This window comes from Vanacampus margaritifer, chromosome 3 (genome assembly GCF_051991255.1).
Source record: "Vanacampus margaritifer isolate UIUO_Vmar chromosome 3, RoL_Vmar_1.0, whole genome shotgun sequence".
Lineage (NCBI taxonomy): Eukaryota > Metazoa > Chordata > Actinopteri > Syngnathiformes > Syngnathidae > Vanacampus > Vanacampus margaritifer.
The window spans coordinates 15,748,444-15,769,035 of record NC_135434.1 but is presented as its reverse complement, the minus strand read 5'-3'; the positions used below and the strand labels follow the sequence as shown (position 1 = coordinate 15,769,035).

The window sequence follows — 20,592 nt, the reverse complement described above, 5'->3', positions numbered from 1 at the left end:
ACCCTGTATATCTCAACAATGCTATATATATATATATATATATATATAGCCTATAGCCTACATATTATTAAATTACTACCACTTTGACGTTGTCAATCACAGACTTGTTGATACATCTAGTGAATTGGATGTCATAACGTTGGGCATAGGCTACCTGCACATTGCGGCCAGGGTATAGGGAAATATTTAAAAAATATTCCAAGATGATAAGTAAATATCTAAATATATAAGCCATATGTAAATATAATCCGTACGGAAGGGTTTGGGGGTACACAAGACAAAAAAGGTTCATCACTGTTAGCACTGTTGGGCTGTTAGCACTTTTAATGTGCTCCTCCGCCTGGATGAAAGAACTATCTTACTCCTGGCGGATGGATCTGTACATCAACCTGGGCAACGTACGTAGTGTACACCTGGCTGAAAAAATAAATACAAAATACAAGTCGAGTATAGAATGATGGCGCATTAACGAATACAATCATAGGTAAGATGTTAATTTTCTTTTTTCGGGTTTTAAGGAGTTGATTTTTCTTTCAAGTGATATCTGAGTTAAGCTTACAGGGGATGTTACTCGCATCACCTGTTGGGGCGTGTATACGTCCATCGCAATAACTAGCGAACCGATAGGTATCCAGACGCAAATCACAAACCCTGGTGTGTCATAATTGCAGGTTTGGACGAATGTAATGGAAAGCGAAAAACGGCTTTTAGGGAGAGAATCACCGCGTCAGCCCTGGAGAAGTTGCAAGTTGATTATTGATCCCGTTCTAACAAAAGGACTATACAAAGTGTACCGCTATGATGGGCACGACTTTAACATTCCCGTGAGCGTTTCAAAACATTCATCTTCATCAGTACACTCCCTCGCCATGAACAAACCCACAGTTGTCTTGTTTTCCAACATCAGGTTGACGACTTGGGTTTGTTTCCAGTGGATGCAGTGAAAGATCCGCGCATCTGCCGCATGTGGAGCAAATGCGTCAAGACTGACCTTTCGGTTGCCAGATTTAAGGTAGCCTTTTATGCCACGATAGTTATGTTAATAACACGCCTACTCACGGTCGTGTTGTTTTTTTGCATGTGCCCTTTCAGATTGACAAGTATTACATTGGCCCTATTCCCCCCAAAGAAGTGACTTTTTGCAGGTTGAATGACAATGTAAACAAGGCCTTCCTGACTAATATGTGTGCGAAATATGGCCACACGGAAGAAGTGGAAATTTTCTACAACCCAAAGAACAAGAAGCACTTAGGCATCGCAAAAGTTGTTTTTGACACTGTGAGGGCTGCAAAGGACGCTGTTCATCATCTAAATCAAACATCAGTAATGGGTAACGTTATCCATGTGGAAATTGATCCGAAAGGTAAGGAGGCTTTTTCACTTTTTCGGCCCATGTTTAAATGAGTAAAAAATTTGATAATTTTTTTTAAGCTTTAAAGTGACTTGTTGGGCCTCATTCAACAGGTGAAAATAGAGTGCGCTACCTCAAACTGCTCTTTAATGGTCTCTACACTCCATGGAGCTTACCAGTGGGAAGCAGTGACAAAAATCTCCAAAACTTAATTGACGATTTACTGGTATGTGCAGTACAGTATTTGCTAACAATTAGTGATTTTAATTATTAAATGAATGAATGGCGAGCACTCTCAACAGATTTTAATTCAATCAATCAACCAACCAGAGAAAGAGGTTCATAATTACAACAAAAAAAGAAAAGAAAAAAGACAACAGTCTCAGATACACCTCAGAATATAGGAGATGGAAAATGTGTACCCCAATATTTTTGTTTTTTTTATAGTTCTAATGACTGTTTGGATTAGTGGTGGTTTATGTGGTTTTAGAATAAAATCTGAGCTGTTTTAATCAAATCCCCCTTTGAGTTTTATAAAAAGCAAATGACAGTGACATTGTTAAAACAAGTTCATCTTCTTCTTTTTTTAACCTTCACCTTCAACAGAATTTTTCCTTTACAGATAGGAAATCAAGTGCTTCTTTTCAGATACAATAAATGTCCATTTACTGTTCAATTGTCCAGGTGAGGCAAGGCGACTTTTGCAAAATATTGTGGCTTGGAAGCACATGGATCGTGTCATGTACTTAAATAGGTTTGCTATTGTTTTGCTAGGTTTGTTTCTTAGCGGGGGGGGGGGCTAGAAGAGGTGGAATATTTTTTTTAATATACTTATTATAATCCCTCAAGGGGAAATTGAAATTACTCTCTCACAGTAGATTGAAAAACAAATTGTTACCTTGCTAAAATAATGGACTAAATGTCTTCTTCTTTTTTTTTTACATACATTATTACTCCTAATCATCTCCTCAGGATGTAAGCAACCTCTGCTAAAATAAATGAATATAACATTTGGTATGTTTTCTGAAAAAAAAATCACAAACACACACACCAAAAAAAAAACCTTACTGGTAAGCCATTATTTTAGGAATATGACAATATGTTACATTTTGTCTGGATTTCTTGCAGTGCAATTCAGTCCCACAGGAACAAGGAAGCCCAAGTAGCCTGACGACTCCACTCTCTCTCGACACAGCGTATTCCAGTATTGGCCAGGATACACCTTATAGCTTTGGGCTGACTCCCTGTTCACAGGGAACCCCGCGGACCCCTTGCTTTTCTGCGACCCCCCTCTCCCAAGACTCGTGCTACTCCAGTCTTCAGGGCACGCCGATCCTCCAGGGGGAGGCCTCGACTTTCAGTGTTCACAAACCTTTCCGAAGAGAGCTTTGCTGTCGTAAATTCCCAAGGCTTCACTGGGGAACTGGTGAAGTCTCCGAGGTCATCGTAAATTTAAAGAAACGCCAACCTCAGCCTTCCATCACACTGTTTACCCAGAATAGCAAGCACACCGAATCCACATTTGCTCAGAATCAGGAAAAGCATTCCTTTGAACTTAGATCCTCCGGTCCACAGTCGAGCGATGTGGTCACGCCTACCTCAAAAGCAGCACCTATAAACTCTCTGAGCATCTTGAGTGTCAACTTGGCAGCCAACAAGCAGGCAGACGTGAACTTTCTCCCTAGAAGCCCCCAACCAGAGACATTAGATGCCCGAATACAAAGTTTGCTGACAGCCAGCCAAAGTTCAGATACTTTTCTTGGGAGTACTTTGAAAGCTGATGAGTTCTGTCAGGACAGCCCAACCTCGCCGTATTCACTCCAGAACTCCCCACTCTCAGAAAGCCCAAACCAAATTTTGGAAGATGTCATTCCAACGCCACTCCTCGAAGAAGATGAAACTTCCCAAGCTGTTTTTTTTCTGACATCCCAAAGAGATAACGAGTGCGCCTCTCTTTTTGATTTCACACAATCTGAAGGAAGCAGAGATGGAAACAGTCAGGCAGATGCAGAAATGTCCCAGGCCTGTCCTAAGGTGATCATTCTCTTAAAGTGAAAGTCAACCGTAAACATTTCTTGACAACAATATGTTATATGTGACCTCACTAGTCTAAACATGACATTATTATTAATATTACGTTTGCGGAATATGAGTTATGCAGCAAAATCCACCCGTTTTTATCCATCTCAGGGAGCGGTCATTTTGCCACTTACTGTTGATTGAAGATGACATCACAGTTGCTCAGGGCTCAGGCAACGACCAATCACAGCTCACCTGTTTTCTGAAGCTGAGCTGTGATTGGATGTTACTTGAGCCCTGAGCAACTATGATGTAATTTTCACTTGACAGCAAGTGGCAAAATGGCCGCCTTCTGATGTAGACAAAAACTGCTGTATTTTGCTGCTTAACTCATTTTCCACTAACACGACATTAACCGGACTAATATATTCAGACTAGTGGAGCTAGAACATATAATTGTCAAGAAATTATTTTTGGTTCGACTTCCCCTTTAACTCATTCACTGCCATTGACGACTATGAACATAAAAAATTCATTTGAACTATTTCTATATCTTTTTTTTTATCCATTCACTGCCATTGACGTCAAAAATTCATTTGAACTATTTCTATTGGTTTAACATTTTTTCCCCCACTTTTGTTAACAAGAGTATGAAAACCTAGAATTTCTTATTGTACATTTATAATCAATATAAAATTTGTGATTAATCGTGAGTTAACTAGTGAAGTCATGCGATTAATAACAATTAAAAAATTGTAATCGCCTCTTGCCCCAAATTTTTAATAATCTTTTTTAAAAATGAATTTATGGCAGTGAACGAGTTAATCACAAAATCATTTATAATAACTTTGTCTTTTATTTTATCTGGTCAGTTTGATCTCTTCTTGTCTCTCTCAGGAGCTTCACTTATCAAATGTGGACAAAGGAAACTGTGACGCGTTGACACCATCTATCCCGCAGCCTCCCTGCAACACTCATCTACCCGCAGGTCACCATCCACCATTTCCCCCTTTACGTTTCCCCATTCCTTCATTTCCTCATGTCCCATCTCGCCTGCCGAAAGGCGCCATTCCAGGCTGGACCCTCCCTTCGGGTCATCACAGCAGCATCCACGTTCCCCCAGCCTCAATCCCATCTCATTTTCCAGTACCCCGACCTCCTTTGATGCACACATACGCCTCGTCCCTACAACCTCCAAGCAGCTTGGACCAGGGCGATCCACCAGGGCTTGGAAGCGTCCACTTACCGCCTCATGACACTTGTATCAACCCTTTACTGCCTCCACCAAACTACACACTAAGAAAGGGAAAAAATCGTAAAGTCACAGTGGATAACGTTTTAGCTGTGTTGATGGATGAACTGAAGTCAATAATCAAGAAGGACATCACTCGCAGAATGATTGAGGGAGTGGCATTCAAGGTGTTTGAAAACTGGTGGGACGATCAAGAGAAGAAATCAAAGGTAAATGCTTCTTCCTTTTTTCAACATTCATCATATACCGCACACTTGTTTTAACTCAATAATATATTTTATGTACTGAAGATAGCAGTTTTGCCTTTGAATGATAAGAAAACCAAAAGTATAAATCCTCGCAATCACATCACTGGCGAGCGCAAGAAACCCCCACTCCCCTCCTTTAAGGTAAGCAATATTCGATTTGTAATAAAACACCAGAAATGAACATTGAAATGAAGAAAGTGTTTTGCAATGCAGATTAAGAAGAAAAGAGATGACGTTCCTGCAATATTAGAAGTAAAAGATTCTGGTAAGTTAATTTAATTAATTTTTTTTTATTCAATTACTATTCAAGGACTAACCCTTCTTCATGCGTTGCTTTAGATGGGACCAAAGAGGACAATTCGTTCGAACCAACATTTGAGAGACGTAAACGCAGATACGCAAGACCACTTGATCTTGATAGCGATGATGATGACGGAAATGAAGAATGCGAGACACATCAAGCAGAGGAAAGGGAAATTGCGACAAACAAAGAGGAACTGGCTGGGCCCATAGAAGATGATGTACACAATTTGGTAAATGACAAGTTACATGAAAAGCTGTCATTAATGATTCTTATAATTGATAGTTTTTTTTGTTTTAAGTTATTTAAGTATTTAGACATTGACAGTTTTTTTTTGTTGCTTTAAGAAGTTTCACTAAAACAAGCTTTTTGAAAATGAAAGAATAATGCAAAGGGCACATTTGGGAAAATACCAGAAAAAAATGTTACAGTTATATTAATAAGGAAGGATCATTTGAAAACACTGATCATGTTATTGGTTTCTCAGAATAATTATGAAACCTATAAATATCATATCTAATCTATGTTATTTATATAAATCTGCGACAGTGTAAGAAATTACAATGTCCCATCACTGGTTACCTATTTTTAGAACAGGCCTGCAGGCTGCATGGTGTCTGCGGTCAGCACGTTGGCGAAGCCTGCACTAAATGTGGCATTTTCAATTGATAAAAAAAGGCTTCTACTAACTTCCTATATGATAATATAACTGTATACCGTAAAACAAAACCCTCACATGGTTTGGAATGACAATTTTGAGAAAGTCACAAACATAAATGTTGTACACTAATTTGAGTTGTAGCTCAAGTAACTTAACTTGACAAACATTGATGCTGATATATTTTTTTTGCATTTCAGTGTAACAGAAAAGATCATGTCAACAATGTTGATGGCAGTCAGGAAAAAGAGAAGGAGACTGAAAAACACATAGAGGCCAAAGACACCTGCCCAGTTCTTGATGAAGTTCTCTCCTCCGACAGTGGTATGTTGAAAAGTTAGCGTGTGCTACTGCTACGTTTCAGGCCAGTTTCATGCATTTTGTTGTTCCTTCGTAGAGACGTATTCAGAATGCAGCTCCTCTGAGGACTGCTTATCCGGCTCAGATTCCCTTGACTCTTTTACATCAGAGAGCTATGACGACTCATCCTACTCTGACTTTAGCTCTGAAGAAGATGATGATTTAGGAGACAACGAAAAGGGTGGTGACGGTTTGGAGTGTATAGTAATATCATCAGATGAGGAGTCCATGGATGTTGAGCCCCCGGTGACGCCATCAGCCCCCCTCACACCTGGCGCTCAGCTGGAACTCCAGGACTTGTCAGATCTGTCTGATAGAGAGAAAACAGAGGAGAACCAGTACATGCAGCAAGGACATGTAATGATGGATCCGCATTTCAGCAAGCCCCAGGAGCTACAGCCCCCATCGCGTACTGGACTTCCAGGTATTTTGCCAGAATATTGAAATAATTATCTGCATAGATCAGGGGTCTGCAACCTGTGGCTCTGAAGCCACATGTGGCTCTTATAGTCACTCTTTGGCTGCCTGTGGACATCTAAAAAAAACATAATTATTTTTTAGATAATATATATATATATAAGTGAATTCATGATTACATAAAAATTTAATAATTAAATATTCAAACAATGTCAGAGTTAAGTTGTCATAAAGAGAGAGATGAAAAGCACATGAAAAACTTTAAAAATACCTAAAAATGTCCAAAAAGTGACCATAAAAAAAGAAAGAGGAAAAGCAGAAAATTAACATAAAATGTCCATGAAATTGCCAAAAATGTTAGAGAATTGAATAATAAAAAAGGCATTAAAGAAAACATTCAAAAAGTAACCATAAGATGTCCCAAAACAAAAGAAAAAATCCCCCAAATGACCATAAAAGGTCCACAAGATTGCCAGAAATGTCAGAAAATTGATAGCAAAAAATAGCCATAAAATGTCCAAAAAAGGAAGAAGAGAGGCAGAACATTACCATATGTCCATAAAATTGCCCAAAGTGTCAGAAAGGTAACAGAAAGCCAGAAAAGTTAAACATTTTATGAAAATTTTCAACAACAACAACAAATCCAAAAATAAAAGAAAAAAGGTAGAAGAAAATTATTCTCGGAAAGGATTGGATGCTGCATATTTTTCTGTTCTGGTGCAGCTCTAATTAGCTCTTGGGCCCTCACAGTACACTCAACTAACACAAACACACAGTTTCGTTCATCACAATGTTCAAATGTTTTGCGGCTCCCGACAGATTTTTTGCTATTTATTAGGTCTAAAATGGCTCTTTTGATAGTAATAGTTTCTGACCCCTGGTATAGACACGGTAAACTTGTGTGATATGCTCTTGTCAACCATCTCTGTAGCAGTGACCCTTGAACTTGATGTAGAGTCGGAGGGGCGTGAATGGAATTTGGGATCTCCGGACTTCACCTTGAGGCCTCTTACTCCTACTGGCTGCTTTACTGACAGTGAGCCTGAGCTTTCAATCAAAAGCAAATCAACATCTCCAGTCGTGATGGAGGTGGAACGACCACGGACCCCGGGCAAGGGGATAGCCTCACAACTAGGAAGTGAAGAATCAGGAGATGACAATCTCTCGCTAATTATCGGTGAGCTACATCTGGCATCAGGAATGTCTTTGCTATTCCAGGACACGCCCACAACCCCAGGTAGAGGAGACACAACTGCTTGGAGTCCAAACAGTGTCACGAGGGTCTCAACAACTTCACCAGAAAATGAAAGTGTCACATGCCCACATGTTAGAAAATTATCACCACTGTTTAGAAATCCATTTACATTACCACCAAAGACGCCTGGAAGAGATATCCGACCACAAAAAGCGTTAATCCACAGAAGAGTGAACACCTCACAACCGCTTTTATGTGACAAATTCCTTGGAATGTCATCTCCGTGTGACCTCTCCGAGTCTTCATCTGATGGCGGAGGGGTGAGAACATGGTCAGGTATGAGAGCGAGACCTCTGCAAGGACTGGAGAACATGCCGGGTCTTCTCTACGAGGGAACAAAAAAAAGGAGGCGTAAACGGTGGAAGAGAAAAAAAAGGGGTTGGAGGAGCCAGAGCTTCTCTCGTAGTTGTCGTCCCAAGTGGCGTTCAGAGCGGGAGGAGAGGAGGATACTTCACAGTATATGGAAGGATGGCCTTGATGAAGAGGATGCGAGACTGCTGCAGCGCACTTATGAAAGGTTACAAGAGCACGATGATGAGTGTAGCTGGCTAAGTGACACTCGCTGGATACACCATCCTCATATCCTTTTCGGTTTATTGTGAGCATTAAACTTTTGTTTGATTTTGTATGTGATGTATGTATTTGATTCGACATATAGCCAGAAGTATACAAATGCTCATGGATGGGTTTGTTTTATGATCTTAACTGCTGCTTACTGACTCACGGTTCAGAGAAAAGTGAAGGACACCAACCATGGCAGCAGAAGCACATTACAGGCTCAGCTCGCAGCGAAGGCTTCTACAAAATCAACTGGAGGGATAAACTTGAGTACCTCAACCAGGCGAGAACCACTGAGCTTCCATCAACAAGCGCTCAGGTATTTAAAACAGGAACGTGTGAGTCTCGTCATCAAAATGTGTAATGTATTGTGTTTGTGCAGGAACCTCTGACACTTCGGGCTGGATCAGACTTCAGGTCAGAACAGCGCCGACTGTTGTCATCTTTTAGCTGCGAGAGTTACCTGGTCAAGTTGAACCAACTCAAGGTTTGTTAAATGAAGCAAACGCACAATAGCCACCGTCAACTTTAAATAAAGCATGGGTTATAGTAGTGCAGGAGAACTATAATATGAGTCTATCACTTAAACCTACTGAGGGCAGAAAATTCCATTTCGAATCGCTACTGCCTCCTATTGATGAAAAATAAAACTGCACACATCCTTGTACACAATGTGCAAATAACGTCACACCAGCAGACAGAGGGCGGGAAATTCAAACCCGAATCCAGTCTGGAAATTATTGACCAGAGGCTTGCAGGAGTACCCACTGTGAACAGCTATGGTGTTAATATACTAATTAGAAAATGTTTCAGTCATAAATGGTCAAATAAAAAGGCTATTGTAAAGTTATTGTTGGCCAAATTGTTACAGAGAGCAGTTTTAAGTTACGTAGATTTTTGGTAACCGAGTAAAATCATGAAATGTTCTACATTTTTCAAATCAAATCTTTTTGAAAAAAAACTGAGATGTTGTGGTTGCTTACAAGTGTGTAAAATCACAACTTTTAGACAAAACGTGTCTAAGCATTTCCTCCTGGTTTGGTTAAATGGCGAAGAGGGTTGTGACAAAGGACCTTTAAATATCTACAATATTATTATTTTTTTTAAACATGTCATCACAAAGCCACAAAAGATGACAATATTCATTATGCAGGCTTCGTTCATGTTTACATCATATCATATGTGTACAAGTAAATGCCATGCATGTATTCAACTTTTGTCGAGACATCGACCATAAAAAATAAATTGGCAAGTTTGGCTTCAAACAATCATGTGATCAAGCAGCCATGCTCATTAGCATAGCGTACAGAGGAAGTCAGCAGCCACTTTTTCAGGATTTAATGAAGTCACGATGTTCCACACATAGAGCGAATTAGAGAAGTGTTCAAAGGTAACCAATAAAAATCCTATTAATTTGGAGTCAGCACACATTTTCCACCATTGAAAGTGCTGCTTTCTAACCTGATTTTTTTTTTTTAGATGTCTAGTAGGCTTTTCCCGTCCTTGTTTTGCTTTCTAGCAGAAAGCATAAGGTTTTGTGCTAATACTAATTACTTAATCAATATATTTGAGACGTCCCCCCAAAAAATGTATGTAATATTTTTTGTATTAAGTTGATGTTATAAAAGAATAACAAGCTCCCACATTTTTAAAATAATACAATGTACATGCAAACAGCTACATTTTAAAGTTTGCTGACTAGGATGGCCATTTTTGGCAAATCTTGCCATAATAAGCACTTGGTCGACCATTACTAAGTTAGCAACATGATTCATTTAACCTCTCTGTGTACTTAAAAAAAAAATCCTGGATCATAAAATCTCCCAAACATGTGAGAAAATGTGTTATGGTCCAATTAAACCAAGGTTGAACTTGTTGGCCATAATTCAGAAACATTTGTTAGATGTAAACACAAAAATGCTCGTCATCAAAAGAATGCCATAGCATTAACTACAGTAAAGGCTTGAAAATTAATTAGAGGCATTTTAAGTGGTGGCAGGGGTGTCCCACTTAACTTGAGATTGAATGTGATTAGCCACAGGTGTGTATGTTGGCCCTTGGGCAATTTTTTTTTTAATTTTTTTTTTTTAGATATCACAAACACCTTACACAACAGTGTGTAATCTTTTTTATATCCATTGCATGATATCTGTTCATAGTAGATCAATATTTCGATTTTTTTTTTTAATCAAAGGAAACATTATGAAATTCATGTTGTTGTTTTTTTAAGTATATATATTTTATCCTTCAGTTCCGAAAGAAGAAGATTTGTTTCAGCCGAAGTCACATCCACGATTGGGGTCTGTTTGCCATGGAGGCCATAGCAGCAGATGAGATGGTGATTGAGTATGTAGGCCAAATTATCAGACAGGTGAGACCCCCCCCCCCCAAATACATTTATGGACCAACCCACCACCACTAATAAACATGTCTTTAAAGTTGTTTCCTGTTCACGTGACCTCAACCAGTTAGAGCATGATTTAACATAATGAAGACAAACGTAAAGGCAACAAGAATGAATTTTTACGTTGTTTTTCTCTCAGAATATTGCTGACATGAGAGAGCGTAGATATGAGGAGGCAGGCATCAGAAGCAGCTATTTGTTCCGGGTGGATCAGAACACCATCATCGATGCCACGAAATGCGGGAATTTATCCAGATTCATCAACCACAGCTGCAGTGTGAGTACCACTTGCTACATCTGGGTTGACTTAATTTACAAATCAACGTGTACGTTATATTCGTCTCACAGCCGAACTGCTATGCAAAGATCATCACTGTGGAGTCTCGAAAGAAAATTGTGATTTACTCGCGGCAGCCAATAGGCATCAATGAAGAAATCACATACGACTACAAGTTCCCTATCGAGGACACCAAGATTCCTTGTTTGTGTGGTGCTGAAAGCTGTCGGGGCTCTTTGAACTGATTCCATCGGGAGAGCACCTCTTACATCATAGATAAGGAGCCCACATAACTGAAGGTAATGGGCGGACACAGACGCTGAAGATGTGCCTTATCAAAATCAATCAGCACATTTGCAGCAGCTCTCTCGAAGGTTAAAAATAACCTGAGATGCATCAAGAGGACTGAATGAACTTGTTTCCCAACCAGCACGTAAGCTATTGTATGATGAAATATGAAATGATGATGAAGAGGACGCTTGACTTTTGTTTAATCAATGTACATATTGTACATACTTACTAGAAGAATATTTTAAAGGCATGTTATGAGAGACTATCTTTGGTTTATGTCACAGTATGGAAAGTGTCTGACAGTCATTGTTTAACTGTTGCTTTCATACAAATATAGACATTGACATTAAATGATCAGATATGCTGAGCGTGCAAATAATAACACACTTTTTTCAGTTATGAGTACTTGAAAACTGTTTTCTTTGAGTAATGTGCTTGAAAATGAATATGACATTACAAATGAGTGAACACTGAATAGTAATTGAAGAGTCAGGTAAACTCACATGCAGCTTCCCTACTTTACTTGTACAATACATTAAATGGCCTTAACTGGTCGTACAATTTACATTGTTTAACAACCATGAAGATGGCCCACATCTGGGCTCACATACTCTTGGACACCGTTAGGTATGAGGATGGTCAGATTTCCTCTGGCATGTTGATCCGCTTCAATTGCTTCAAAAAGAGATTTGAAGTTTCCTGCACCAAAGCCCTGCGATACATTAAATGCAAGTGAATGGTAGTGTTGTCGTTCTTGTCAACCCATAAGTGTCCTAACCTGGTGATTATGTCTCTGAATGACTTCCAAGAAAACAGTGGGGCGGTCCTGAACTGGCTTGGTAAAGATCTGAAGTAAGTAGCCATTGTCGTCATAGTCCACCAGAATCTTCAGCTCCTGAATAAAAGGACAATATGTTCCATAGTGTGATAAGTGGCAAATATTTTGGGATTTTTTTTTTCTCAATATGGTCCTGCAAATACAGTATGTGACCCCACCTGCAGGACATCCAGGTCCTCTGCAATTTTCACCTTGGAGTGTTTTAACTTCTCCCTCAGTTGGTCGTAGTACGTGTCGGGCACTGACATAAAATCTGTCCCACGCTGTTTTAGGTTAAGGACCTGCAAAAAATGAAGGGTTTATTTCCGCAGCCTTCACAATGCAACACAACTAAAAGGAAGAAGTCATTCCAGAATTGGAGGCCAACATTTAGGCAACATTTAACAAAATGAACCATTCATTTTATGCTACCCCCCCCCCCCCCCAATGAAAAACAGCCATCAAACAATTTGATTTTCTTATGCTCAACCATCACCATGGCACATTTTTAATGAGATAATTTGTCATGTGCTGCTTGATGTAACCATGTTACAGATAGTCATGCACCTGAAGAACTTCCCCAAAACATTAAGCTACTGAATAAATTTGTTACAATTTAAATCAAGAATGTTACATTTTATTTAAATATTAATTTAATGTTAGTATTTCTAAAATTACAGTAAAAGGGTTGTAATTCATTGGTGATGTTTATGCTCAAGAGTAGCTACAATAGCTAGTAGCCACATGCTAGTTGTGTTACCTTCTATGCTAACTGGTAAAGAACAACTTTTTCTATATATTAAAAGTATTATATGTGTTTTTATGATAATATGAGTAACGATGTTGCGGTAGTTTGTGTCACACACTCCATTAAGAAAACATAAAATAAAAATATGACAAGTGAGGATTGACATTAGGTCTTGACGATCTCATTTCTGCTGAGTCATGTAGCTCACTTTATTCCCTTCCTCTGGATGGCTAAAACCGTTTGTACGTATGTTGGGCGCAACTTCAGCGTATAATTAATATTATCTACAAAAACATACCAAAAAAGCTGATTTAAAAAAAATGTTTCTTCTCATCTATTTGTAATTTGTTATGTACTGGTAAGTTGGTCATCAAGTGGGAGGGACAAGAGAAAAACAATTAAAAAAACAAACAAACAATATTTTTAGGTTTTCAGATATACAGTAGTAACTCTCGTCACTAGTGCATGTTTCTGTATTTTGTGCATGAATGATTTAAAATTTCACAATGGGGACAGAAAATGTCCTCTAAAATCTTGGAATGTCCACTTTTGTTTAAATAAACTTACTGATGTTATAATATCGGATGTGTTCATGGCAATGTGCTGCACTCCTGGACCTCCATAGTACTCCACATACTCCTGTAAGTCAACAGATGTTTTCTTAGTACATACTAATTGACAGAAGCCAACATTCATATCATTCATTTAATTGATTGTATAAACCTGGATTTGAGACTTCCTCTTGCCCATGGCCGGCTCATTGATGGGCATCTTTACAGTCTCTTCATAGTTGGCCACCACAATGGAGCGCAGGGCACTGAACTCTGTCTGCAGCTGCTTGTCGTCCACTGACCAGAAGCGGTGAAAAAGAAGGTTCTTCCGGTACCTTTTGGGTAATGAATCAGTGGTGAAGGAGAACATTGGGAGGTCAGGCCTATAATTTGTCTCTCCGTCCTGTTACTTGATGCGTATCTGCAGTATTCGCTCCTGTTGCAATATGTGTGACCCGAATGACGTGACAAGAATTCACATAATGAGGTTCATGCCTTCAAAATGCCGCATCCGCCTCCCCTCCCTACTAGGAGTCTACCAATCACCAGCTTCATTTACGGAATGGCCTTGCTTGTTACAGGCTAAAACGCGGTCCAGATGTGGCCCGTGAGAGAAAAACGCTAAGTCATGCTGGTCTCTGATGTGAATCAATAGAAACAGTTGTGTAAGTTTCACCATTCCACCACTGGAACCATCTCATCTTCTGGTTGGTTTCCCACAACGTGATCAATGAAGTTCAGTTTTCCATCTGGTCTGTATTAAAAGGTCAAAATCAGGGTCATATGTTAGCATATTTGAACAAATGGTTTATGCATGCATTACCAGCTCGATAAATGAGGGATACTTACAAAATGGCTAACGAAGGGTCCTTAAATAGAGGCGGTTGGAAGCCTGGCAGAAACAGCCCGCTATATCCTGCCCTCTCCACAAATGTGTGTGTGGTATCACCATACTGTTGCATAAAAAGAACATTAATAATGCTGGCTAATGGTTTTTGAATATTTAACTTAATGAATGGTTGATCTCTTACTGTTTGCAGCACAGCAAGTCTGACTTTGCCATGCTTGTCCTCCAAGGTGTAGGGCTCTTTTACAATCGTAGCTCCTCGCTCTTTGGCTTTCTGTCAAAATATCATTTAGCTAGATTTTCATTCAGTTAAAGTCAAGTCAGATTTAAAGACCGCCGTGTTACCTGCACCAACGAGTCACAGTTCTCCACTGCAAATGCCACATCTTTCACGCCATCCCCATGCTTGACTAAATGAGCTCCCATCTCTGAGAAATAGTAAAATGGAATGATCTGCGTTGAACTTGTCACTTAAAGGGATACTTGACTCATTGAGTTATTTTCAGCAGTAAAAAGTTTATATTTTGTCCAGAATAAATTTGATAACTCTGTACAATGAATACCTTTTAAAACACATTTTTCACTTGCTGTCGATTGAAAATGACATCACACGTGCTGAGGAAATAGGTAACGACCAATCACGGCTGACCTGTTTTCTGGGTTTGGTCAGCAAAAGCAAACTGAGCCATGATGGGTCATTACCTGTTTCCTGAGCACGGGTGATGTCATCTTCTATCCACACTCCACAGCAAGTGGCAACATAATTTTTTTAAAGGTGTTAATTGTAAAAGTTATCATTAATAATAGACAAAATATTATCTTCTTTCTGCTGAAAATGGCTCAATGAGTCACGTATCCCTTTTAACTCATTCACTGCCATTGACGGCTATAGACGTTAAAAATTCATTTGAACTATTTCTATTAGTTTCACATTTTTTTCCACTTTTGTTAACAAGAGTATGAAAACCTAGAAAATATTTTTATTGTACATTTAGAACAGATATAAAAATTGTGATTAATCGTGAGTTAACTAGTGAAGTCATGTGATTAATTAAATTAATTAAAACATGTAATCGCCTGATGCCCCAAATTAAAAAGAAAAGAAAAGATTATTAAAAATTTGGGGCGTTAGACGATTACATTTTTTAATTGTAATTAATCGCATGACTTCACTAGTTAATTCACGATTAATCACAAATTTTATATGTTTTCTAAATGTACAATAACAAAAAATCTAGGTTTTCATACTCTTCTTAACAAAAGTGGGAAAAATGTGAAACTAATAGAAATAGTTCAAATGAATTTTTGACGTCTATACCCGTCAATAGCAGTGAATGAGTTAACAAAGAAATAGTGCTAGAAACTTAATTGACAATAATTTAATACTAAATCGATTTAATATTGTGCTTTATATCTGCGTAACAAAATCCATATTGAAAACTAATTTAAATAAAATAAAATAAACCGTTTTTTTTTTTACCTTTGTTTCCAGGATTGAGAGCAGATGAGAACACATATATGATCTGTGAGATACACAAAACAATCATCAGGGCACAAAAAAACTGCTTCACTCGGGAATAATTCCTTTTGTGTGTAATCCTTTTTTATTATTATTATTATTATTATTATTATTAGTATCTCTTAAGAAGAACGTGTGATGGCAGAAATGAACTCAATTTATTGCATTTCCTGACATTTTCTCGGGGGTAATGATGTATACTTCCAAGTCTCCTCACCTTTCCTTGTTTGACTGCATGAGACACGACATCTCGACTGCCGGTCTCCAAGCCTTGGTAAGCAAATGGTTCAAATCCCAGTTTGTTGCAGTAAAATGACGCTGCCTATTGAAAAGAAAATGTGTGGTTGACAACGTCATTTGAAGGGAAATCAGCAACTGTCTGATTTGAAACTGACAGGTTGCGCTATCTGCTGGTAGTAGGCGCAGTTACGCGAAGGGAAATATGTAACGTGTGACTTTACATCCTGGGTGCCCTCGGACCCTCCCCTAAAGAGAACCAATAGTGTTGCTGAATGTATAGACTACTACCAACTGTTGTGTGAGGAATTGGTGCCAGTGTGAGGTTACTCAAACGCCCCAAATCAAATTAAATTCACGTCAATTTATTGTCAATGTCGACATAAACGTTCACATTCATATATAGTGTAAAATGTTTGCTAAGAAAATGTGAGCCAGCACCATTTTATTTTTATTTAAAAAAAAAAACGAACAAATGGAACCATGCACTTACAAAATAGTTTATTTTTTCCCATAGTGTTTCTTTTTTAGGGGGTTAAGTGGTTATCGTATTTACTTAAAACCCGTGGGCCGTATTTTATTTTGAAATGGCTTGGTCAGAACCAACAAAAAGCCAAAAACGGGTCACAATAACGCCTAGAGGTTAACACACTACAAAAGTCAAATAATTGTTTGAAACCAGTTTACATTTTTATTTTTAAATTGAAGTCACTGGGTCTTATAAGTTTTACTTATGTATGTTTGGGAAATTATGTTCAAACATAGCATACCTGTTTTGCATTCCCAACCCAGAATGTTAAGTGATCAAAGCAGAGGAATTGCCCTTGCTCGTGCTACAGACAAGAAAACAAAAAACAATTGTAAATGGTGAATTTGAAATATATAGTCAAATTCATTTTCCTACCTTTTCGCCTTTGTCAGTGTATGTCGTCTGCAAACGGAAAGCATAAAAACAATTTACTCTATTGAATAAAAACACCAGCAAAGAATATCAGATTTGTGAATTTTTTTTTTGTTTTATTTTGAAATTAGTTATCAATATAATATAATATAATATAATATAATATAATATAATATAATATAATATAATATAATATAATATAATATAATATAATATTATATTATATTATATTATATTATATAATAACTCACCATGTTGCCCCTGCTGATCTTTCCTGGTAGTCAGGAATAACCTCTGAATTGAAAAGCTGACCGAAATGTTCTAAAGCCATCCCAAACACTTTGGAGGAGGTTTAAGAGGAGGAGGAGGAGGAGGAGATAAGGGTACGTACGGATGTTTTGTGGCACCCACTATGTTATACAATGATGACAATGAAAATCATGTTCATTGTTCTCAAGTTAGCAAATAGACTATCGATCAACAGAAGAAAAAATTGACCATAGTGCTACAACTATTAAAAAAAACATGTTAAAATGACAGTTAATTCAAAAGTGGGTGTGAAGATTTGCATCCCAAACTCTGATTAACATTTATTAATGATATGATAATATATGAAAAATGATATGATAATGATAAGCAACATGCTAACAAACATACAACTGGTTGCAGAGTTCATAGAAGAAAAGGTTGGTGCATACAGGTTTAGAATTACTGCCATGTTTTCTAGAATAAGCATAAAGTCCATGTGTTAGTGTTTAGCGGCAAGAGGAGGCTCACTTGTTCAGGGCTCTCATTGGCTCATTGGCAGCTCACTCCTCAATGTGAAACCTCACAGTGCTCCTTACCTCAATTGTCTGTTTAAAATTTCAAAAATTAAAATGCAGCCATTTTGCCACTTGCTGTCGATTGAAAATGACATCACAGTTGCTGAGGGCTCAGGTAATGACCAATCAGGGCTCAGCTAAAAACAACAACAACAAAAAACAGGTGAGCTGTGATTGGTTGTTACCTTAGCCCTCAGTAACTGTGATGTCATTTTCAGTCGACAGCAAGTGGCAAAATGGCCGTCCTCTGAGATGGATAAAAAAGTGGATTTTTCTGCTTAACTTATATTCCACATTATTAATCAGAATATTGTGCTTAGACAAGGGGGGCTGCATAGAACATATTTAGACTCTTTTACTGCCACATATTATCCAAATATCAACCCCGACAGTGCTGTCTGATTTAACTCATTTAACAAATTTTAACTAATCTTTCAAGGCAAGTATTGTGTACTTTGACTACACAAACATACCAAATGAAAAATCACGCTCCATTTTTTCATTAGAAAAAAAGTATGTTTTTACCTTATTCTGTTCTTTAGTAATCACCATTTGAAAATAGGTAATTTGAGTGTCATTGAGCGAAAATTGAAAAGAAAAGGAGAAAACGAGCTTTTTGTGAAAAGAAACATTTTCTGCACTACAGTGACTTTGACACTTACATTTTTTTGTTTAGTGACGCTCTGTGAATTAGATTTAATGTGACAAAAGCTTTGATCATTCACGTCACGGTTGAAAACGTTCTATTTCCTAAGATTCGCCATGTTTCACTGTAATTGCATACACCCTGGTGGAACATTGAAAAGACATACATTGCTGCCATCTACTGGCCATAGTTAGTGGGTGTTTGTGATTTCACAAGTCCATTGAGTAGGCAGCCTGCACAACAACTTCCATTGCCTATTGAGAAAAAAAAATGTAGTAAACGTCAATTAACGTTTTTGGCGACATTCATTTGGATTTTAGTAAACGTCATTAACGCCTTTGGCGGTAAAAGAGTTTTAAAGACATTTTTTGGTTGACTTTCCCCTTTGTACTCATTAATGCACAATCAGTCTACGATATGTCGCAACTTTATTTTTTGTCTATTACTTTCGTCATGGCATCATTGTAAATTTATATAATGACATTAAAGTACAGGTTGAAAAAGTTGTTTAAGTTTGTTCATAAACATTGACAAATCCATATTGAAAGAAGTCTAAGAGACTAAGTAAGTCCTACTGAATCATGCAACGTTTGCATCATGTTTGAAGTTAGGAGGGAAAACTCCATTTTAACTGTTGCATCATCCACATGAAAATAATTGCATTGAAACTGTGCTGCTGGCATTTTCTTCAACTCAAGGCGTAACACGCACTCGCATGTCCATTTAGAACAAATTGACAACGAGACCAATATGTGTGTGTTGTGTATTCCACTGATTTAACGCCATATACCACTCATACTGTAAAACCACCACAAATTAAGCCCAGTGTTCCTTTTCCACTGCCCCCCAGAGATCTTTGTTTTTCCCATTTGTTACCTGGAGGCCATCTGCTGTCATGGGATGCAACTCTACACGATGGATGAAATCATTACATGTGGATGTATGAAAGAGGGGCTTTTGTTTAATAGCAGAATGAATTATTATGAAATTATTCAAGGAAAGTGCTCACCCAACTCCTACTCATTGTTCATTTGATTTGTTTTAATATTTTAATTGGTCATACTGCTTTAGACAAAACTGCAGCGCCCGAACCCGAGAGGCTTTAACCTCTCTCAGGACAGTTACTTAGACCCCTCCCCAGCTAGCTATGCTCACATCATTAAAATTGTGTCAAAGCAGCAACAATACACCCGAGTGAACCATCATCAGCGATGAACCCACAGATACAAATCAGTGGCGAAGAACACGAGGATCGGCGCAACATGGACGGTCCGGATGGCGAAAGCGTGGATGAACGTGACCCCGCCGACAAGGACGCGCAGGCAAAGGTCCAGTCGGTTTTCCAGCAGGTACGCAGTCAGATCAGGTCACAAGTGGCTGTGAAGACCTCGAGGGGAAGCATAGTTGACTTGGTGAACCAGCTCAAAGACAAACAGTCTTTGGCGCAGAGCTCGCGTCGGGAGATTAAAGAAGAACCCTCCGCGGGTGAGAGCGAGGGCGAAGCAGATCTGAAAGATGAAGCATTGTGCGCCGTATTTGAGAAGAAGCTTGCGGACACCGAAAAGGCTCTAAGGGATGAGTTTGAAGAGCAGCTTTCACAAGTGCGCAGTGAGATGCAGGCCTACGTTGAGAAGTCCCTAAAAGACTTGGAAGGTAAGATTTCAAAGACACCTCTCAAAGAACAACAAGAGGGCAAAGGACAAGACAAGAAACAGAAGCCTCCAGCAGCTACTTTGTCGAAGAGAGGACGAGCCTTGACCCGGACCATGACCACCATCATTCCCAAGACCTCCCCGTCCGTCATTCTGGGCCCACGTGCCAAATCAGAGACTTTGACCTCATCAAAGGTGGAAAACTCGCAAATTTCCTACCAGATTCGCAAGTCCCTCCCCCCTGTTTGGCCACCATCGCACCAGTGCAAAAAGACTGTTGGGGCAAAACCGAAAATTGGAAAGTGATTCAACTGGAACGGACTGGCTGTCCATGTATTGAGGTTAAAATCTCTACATTAAAAAAAAAAATCTATGTTATTGTTGTAGGCATCTGACTGTTCTTTATTTTTATTTTTTTAGTTGCTATTAGTGTATAGATTATTTTGTTCAAGCTGTTGT

The 20,592-nt window shown here is 38.6% G+C and overlaps 2 protein-coding genes across 2 annotated transcripts; one reads left to right on the top strand and one right to left on the bottom strand.

Annotated features, from left to right (window-relative positions):
* Positions 1–405: 405 nt before the first annotated feature.
* Positions 406–12,011, top strand: LOC144049051 (histone-lysine N-methyltransferase SETD1B-A-like). Its single transcript, XM_077561628.1, is given in 17 exon segments — positions 406–484; positions 672–824; positions 908–1,012; positions 1,093–1,363; positions 1,465–1,577; positions 2,480–3,385; positions 4,268–4,831; positions 4,913–5,011; positions 5,084–5,135; positions 5,210–5,403; positions 6,030–6,153; positions 6,227–6,613; positions 7,538–8,440; positions 8,578–8,906; positions 10,671–10,790; positions 10,963–11,100; positions 11,172–12,011. Coding segments are annotated over 16 exon segments (4,617 nt in total). The 5' UTR covers positions 406–484; positions 672–686; the 3' UTR covers positions 11,346–12,011.
* Positions 11,656–17,890, bottom strand: LOC144049053 (4-hydroxyphenylpyruvate dioxygenase-like). The gene is made up of 15 exons (XM_077561629.1): positions 17,789–17,890; positions 17,263–17,350; positions 17,015–17,041; positions 16,881–16,943; positions 16,091–16,195; positions 15,835–15,877; positions 14,700–14,782; positions 14,539–14,628; positions 14,357–14,460; positions 14,184–14,261; positions 13,680–13,842; positions 13,524–13,595; positions 12,388–12,510; positions 12,170–12,286; positions 11,656–12,103 (listed from the first exon to the last, which is right to left on the bottom strand). Exons 2-15 carry the CDS (start codon positions 17,263–17,265, stop codon positions 11,963–11,965), a joined length of 1,212 nt encoding a protein of 403 aa, XP_077417755.1. The 5' UTR covers positions 17,266–17,350; positions 17,789–17,890; the 3' UTR covers positions 11,656–11,962.
* Between the last annotated feature and the right edge of the window lie 2,702 nt (positions 17,891–20,592).

Excerpts from the sequence above, each read along its gene's own strand:
- LOC144049053 (XM_077561629.1), bottom strand. Across the intron at positions 15,878-16,090 it reads ATGCAGTCAAACAAGGAAAG|ATCATATATGTGTTCTCATC; the intron begins GTGAGGAGACTT and ends TGTATCTCACAG. Across the intron at positions 13,596-13,679 it reads AGAGGAAGTCTCAAATCCAG|GAGTATGTGGAGTACTATGG; the intron begins GTTTATACAATC and ends GTTGACTTACAG.